The sequence below is a fragment of the Bacillus rossius genome, chromosome 14 (genome assembly GCF_032445375.1).
Source record: "Bacillus rossius redtenbacheri isolate Brsri chromosome 14, Brsri_v3, whole genome shotgun sequence".
Taxonomy (NCBI): domain Eukaryota; kingdom Metazoa; phylum Arthropoda; class Insecta; order Phasmatodea; family Bacillidae; genus Bacillus; species Bacillus rossius.
The window spans coordinates 1,658,977-1,664,976 of record NC_086341.1 but is presented as its reverse complement, the minus strand read 5'-3'; the positions used below and the strand labels follow the sequence as shown (position 1 = coordinate 1,664,976).

General features: G+C 36.2%; 1 protein-coding gene across 1 annotated transcript in view; it reads left to right on the top strand.

The window, feature by feature from the left end:
- Nucleotides 1-1,893: 1,893 nt before the first annotated feature.
- Nucleotides 1,894-6,000, top strand: part of LOC134538963 (synembryn-A) — a 28,016-nt gene continuing 23,909 nt past the window's right edge. Inside the window, exons 1-2 of the mRNA XM_063380596.1 lie at nt 1,894-2,140; nt 4,934-5,073. Coding sequence (XP_063236666.1) covers nt 2,060-2,140; nt 4,934-5,073 — 221 coding nt within the window. The 5' untranslated portion in view covers nt 1,894-2,059. The remainder of the gene's footprint in view (nt 2,141-4,933; nt 5,074-6,000) is intronic.

The window sequence follows — 6,000 nt, the reverse complement described above, 5'->3', positions numbered from 1 at the left end:
CTAGGTTTAAATGTATACCATTCCTGCTGACATCGTCATCCTCCAAATGACTCCTGATGTAGACATATCAAACGCCCCGCTTTCCATATCCTACCCGCATCACCCTGTTAGGTTATTCTACACACGTGTAGAGACTCCTTTCCTCGGGAGAATTCTGTTTATTATTATGTCGGTCCCCTGCCCCATGCCTTTCTCGCTTCTATTACTGGCTTTCCCATTTCCTCTTCCATATATTTTACCCTCTCAATAACTATTAAATCATTTGCCCCTCCCTCCTTGATAATTACAACCCTCAATCGTTCCTCCTTCCTTATCATCAATCAAGTAACCCCCCCCCCTTATCGCCTGCTGCCACTGTAAATGCTGTACACTACATCCTCTGTTCCCTTGATCACGACTCCTCTCATCATAGAGTCTCCTATCATGATAATTTTTTCCCTTCTCATTTCCTCCATTCTCTCTACTGTAGTTTCCCTTTTCCTGCCTATATCCATTTACGCATTTATTCGCTGAAGTCTCTCATTCTTAACTTCCTCCTGCAGCTCACACATCTTTGCGGCTAGTTCTCTGCTACAGTCCTCCCTCTGTTTATTTTGTTTCTATGCCTTGTTATCATCCCACGCTTGTTTCTGAATGTCAACCACATTTCCCTTTACAGATTTCACCATTTATCCTAGCTTCCTTACTTCCTCCTCCATTTTCTCCTACCACTTTTCCCTACCACCCTTAAAGAGTCAACTTCCCTTTTGTTGCTATTTATTAGTCCCTCCAAATTTCTCTTCCTCCCAATGAGCTCCTTTTATACTTCCCCCTTCCATCTGCTCCACTCCTAACATATTTCCTATCCTCCCTCCACTATTTTCTCATTTAATATTTCTTTGAGCCATTCCTGCATCTCCCTCCAACTGGTTTTCGGTACTGCCCTTAACCTCACTATCTCCTGCCCCTGCATGGCCCCATTCTTCCCTTCAAGTACCTCGTTCATTCCTGTGTTTAATTCGTCCTCCTCCTTTCCCTCTACAGTACCTTTTCTGTCTCCTCCTTCTCTAACTCATCCCCATTTTAATGTTTATCTCCCTCTTTTAGCCCCGCCTCACCTTTCCCTGCACTACATAGCTCACAAACCCAGACCTTGCCCTCAAGACTCTTTAAGCCCTCAGTGACCCCTCCACATTTCAAATGGAACCACTCGTCGCATTTGTCGCACTGTATTCCACTCTCTCTCTCTCTTCCTCCACAATTTTCCCCACCCCTTACCTTTAACCCTGCCTTTCATCCCTAACCTCAATCATTGACACATGCTTGTCAGAGAGTTTTTCCAATATCACTCCTTCCTCTTCTCCCTCTGCCCGTCGAATAATTATTTATATACACTACCGAATTTCTTACGCCCCTTTTCTTTATTCTTTACACTAAACCCTTTGTAGCTTCATTATCCCATAATTAATTTACCCAAGGATTTGAAGCTACCATCCGCCATCTCCACCATTATCTAAAAATAGTTTAAGTTCTCCAATCTTTTATAAAAACACTTTCAGGGTATGTTACAGCTCTCTATATTCCTTATTTTTATTTCTTTATATACTTTCATTATTCGCCCACTGAATATATTTTTTATCTTTATAGTTCTTTCTTGTTATTATTATGTTTTCACATTTTCAGTTTTACGATGTGATTGTATATTCTTTCTAATCTATGATATACTTCGATCCCCTTCCACTGCATACAAACCTACAAATATATAAAACATTTATTGTGAAATTATTTTTAGTTATATAATTATAGTCTTTAAATTATTTAGTTTAAAAAATTTAGAAGATTTGATATAAATATTATATAAATGGTTTATATTCTTACATGGAACAACCATAAATAAATACTCAGTTTTTGGTCTTTATGTTGGTATTTGTACTGTCAATCATTAAACGAAATCAAAATAAGCATCATAAATGTAAGCCTACGTAAAGAATAATAACTTGTGACATGAATTAAGGCCTATGATTTAATTTGTGTGTAACGTGTTTTTAGTGTTAGAGCAGAAACATCACAATTTGTATAAATGGATGATTCCGACTTGTTGCGTCTTGAGACGGGTACAACTGAAGAGGCGGTGGAAGCAACCCGAAGGTTTATCACAAAAGTAAGCACGGTGACAAAAATATTTACTAATATTAAGTTACATTTTTGCCTTGATAGTCAGTAGCAGTTAGCAGTAGGTAGACTGGGCTCTGGAAAACGTTTGGATGTTTGCATGTGTCAAAGGCTTGCTTGGCCGGCGGCATTTGACCCGGAGAGAGGCTTTGGCACCATGTGCATGAGTTAAATGGGCCACGTCATTACTTTGGGTGGAAAAATAATTTGAACTGTATATTTAAAAAGGTAAATATCTTACGTCGCGGCTTTTCCGCAAATTAAAATTTAAATTAACGAAAATACCATTTTCCGACACCAGAGACGTTCCTGTATTTGCCCTGAATAAATTCCTTCTTGTTTCTGAGAAATCCTAGTTTTTAGGTCACATTTCAATATCTGTGCATTGCCGTTGCCGCCACCATTATTTATTTCCCTTTGCCGGTTAGTGTATTTTTGAGAACTTTAATCAACGGTATCCTTGTATAATAAAAGTAGTTAATATGACGGCGTATTGCAGTTCTAGAGAACTGTTAATGTTTATATTTTCTGTTATGTTTGTTTTTTTGGCCGAAATATCATTGAATTAAGCAAGGTTTTTTTTTTTTTTTTTTTCCAAGTAGTGTTTTGAATCACGAACGATTCATAGGTTACGTGAGCGACGTAAAAATTACATTTAAATGTTGAGAATGGTTGGTTGTGTTAGTATTACTACATAAAAAACTACATTATAAAATTGTGTTATTTTTAGGTTAGCGACGTTAAAAATACTTTAAGTTATTGAGGACGGTTGGTTGGATTAGTATAGCTACATTAAAAATACTGTAAATTTATGTGACCAGTTAGTTGTCAGAATAGCTAGGTACATCTTAAATTCATAATTCCTAAGCAGCCATAAGAAATATTTTATAGTATTTTTAATGGAGCTATACTTACCCAACCAACCGTCCACAATGTTTGAAAGTATTTTTAAAGTAGCTCGCCTCACCTAATTGACCATTCACAATATTTTATTTGAAGTTCTTCAAAACAAACCACACACTGACATGGGTAAACAATTTATGGCAGCGACCAAACAACTGGGATTTCACAGAAACTAGTTGGAATTTATTAACGCTGTTTTCAGGATGAATACAGGAACGTCTCTAGTGTTGGAAAATGGTATTTTCGTCATTTTATTTTTACTTTGCGGATAAGCCGCGACGTAAGATGATGATGAAATATTTTTAAAATTACCATAAATATATTTTCTAGAAAACTATACACAAGAGAGCTAAAGGCTCTCGACACACGATAAGACCAGCTTCCAGTTCAGACTACTCAGCGGCTAAGCCTGAAGTGAAAGTTGGGATTGAATTGAGGCCTTCTGAGCATACGTTCATTCTAGGTGTTCAGTTTGGATTGAACAATCCAAATTGACATTTGGACTGAACTGAAGCCTTACCCACACACGATCAGTCTTGTTGTTGCTGTTGCTGTTGGGTGTATTATTTTTCTTTGTAGAATATGGAAGACACTTTCTATGTTTGAGTGCAGTTTCCCGTTTAGTTAAAAATAAAAAATAGCAAAGTAACCAAAGAGCATATACAAAGATGTCTGCTACGACACTCAGCTGATGGACTGACTGTTTATGGACTGGCAAAACGCTGTTTCCACACACAGCAGTTCTGGAGCCCACTGTCCAATTTGATTGAAAGCCATCATTTTGTCAGTCCGTCAGTTCCGAATGATCAGTCCACCGTCCTTGCACATACACATGGCAGTGCCAACTGTTTAGTTCCTACTGATGAGTCTGAACTGACAGTTTAGACTGATCGTGTGTGTTTGGCATAATTATGAATTTTCTGCCATTTAGAACAGATTGCGTGGGTGGGCACGTGAATTTCTCGGTGCCAGTGGCAGCAAACACGAGGATTGGGGTTCGATCCCAACACCTCGGTATGACTCAGATCCATGAGCACCGGAGTCAGTACCAAGTAGTTTGAAGCCCGCTGTGCATGACCATGTGTCATTAAACCGTATTATATTAAATCAAAATGTAAGCACATAAGACCAGTATTTTATATTAAATTACTAGCTAATGCTCGGCATGCGTTGCTATGCCTCTTTCAATTTTTTTAAAATTTGTTTGAAGTAGTTACACATAAACAAAAGTCTCTTTTTTATCTCTCTATATTCTATATATCTATCCATATCACTCTATCTATGTTTCTATTTATATCTCAATCTATCTCCCTATCTATCTCTAAATCTATATATATACATATATGTGTGTATATAAACATATACACAAATCTATTTATATCCATATATGTGTGTATATATACATATACATACATCCCTTGCTCTGTTTATCTATATATATCTATATTACTGTATATCTCCTCTCCATATCTCTATTTCCCTATGTCTATATTTTCCTATCTATATCTTTATCGTAACAAAACAGAACATGAACACACTTTTATTCATATATATATATATATATATATATATATATATATATATATATATATATATATATATATATATATATATATATATATATATATATATATTTTTTTACCTGTCACGGATGTGACATAAGTATATAAAACACGCACGTATTTGAATGCAACGTTGTATCAAAATTTCAAAGCAAACAGTGAAGAACTTTCAGAGGTGTAAGATTTTTGAACGAACAAACATTTACAATTTTATTTATATAAATTTCTTATTAGCAACTATTTTGATTAATAACGGTGCAAATGCTACACAATGAAAGAAAACTGGCCTTGAGTTGTTCAAGTTGACGTTCCCCCAGAACGGCCAGTCGTTCACGTTCCCGGAGCTGAGCCACGGGGACCGTCGCCGCGCCCTGTGGACGCTGCTGTTCGCTCGGCTGCGCAAGACGGAGGACGCAGAGTGTAGGAAGAACTGCCTGGCCTGCATCAGGATGCTGAGGTTGGTCCACAGACAAGAGCATGGGCGGAGATGGGGGATAGAACCACTTTGCCTGGGGATTTTTTTCCCTTTCAAATTATTTTCTTTTGTTGGTGGAAATTATAGAACTTTCTTTAGTTGTGGGGGGAGGGGGGAATTTACCCCCCTTCCATTTACGCCAGTTTATGGCTCATTGAATCAATTTTTTAATGAAAGGTCTAATTCCACTGTAATAACAACAAAAGTTTGCTCAAAATTTTTTTTTATTTTTATTTTTTTTTATTTATTTATTTTTTTTTTTGTGATTTACTTGAACAAAAACTTACATAATTATCAAGATATTATCATTTAAATTATCTGAATAAATTGTAAACTAAACACTAAACACTCCTCTACATTAATTAGTGAATTGTAGTCAAGTGTTAAAAAAATAAAGAAGATATAGGGCCTAAATAATTTTATTACTAAAAACAATTTCCTATTCTGTGGGAAATCCCTGACTACTGTAAATCCCCATTCTATGGATAATCCTCTTCGTGTGTGGTACTACCCTTTCTGTGGTTAAGTCTCTGTCAGATGTGCAGATTTGCTGGACTTAAGTTCTTTGATCTTGTATCTGTTTTGGTTCAATAAGAGTGGCAGAAAGTGGGATGTTGTATGGCTCTCATTAGAACATGCTGAAAACCGTAGTAACCAATGCAATAAAAAAAAGCTGGTTGCTTGGTTTTTTAATTTTTTTTTTATCAACCCTGCTATAGATACAACCAAGTCTTCTTTCCTTACAAAAAATGTTCTTGTAGTAGCTGCAGATAATTTGTTTTCGACTGTGCGAGTTCTGTTAATTAATTTGGTTAAGGCTCATTAATGTTACAGTATTAAAAAACAGATAATAAAATAGTTTAACAAATAAACATTAAGTATTTAAAATACTGATTGTCTACTGTTTGG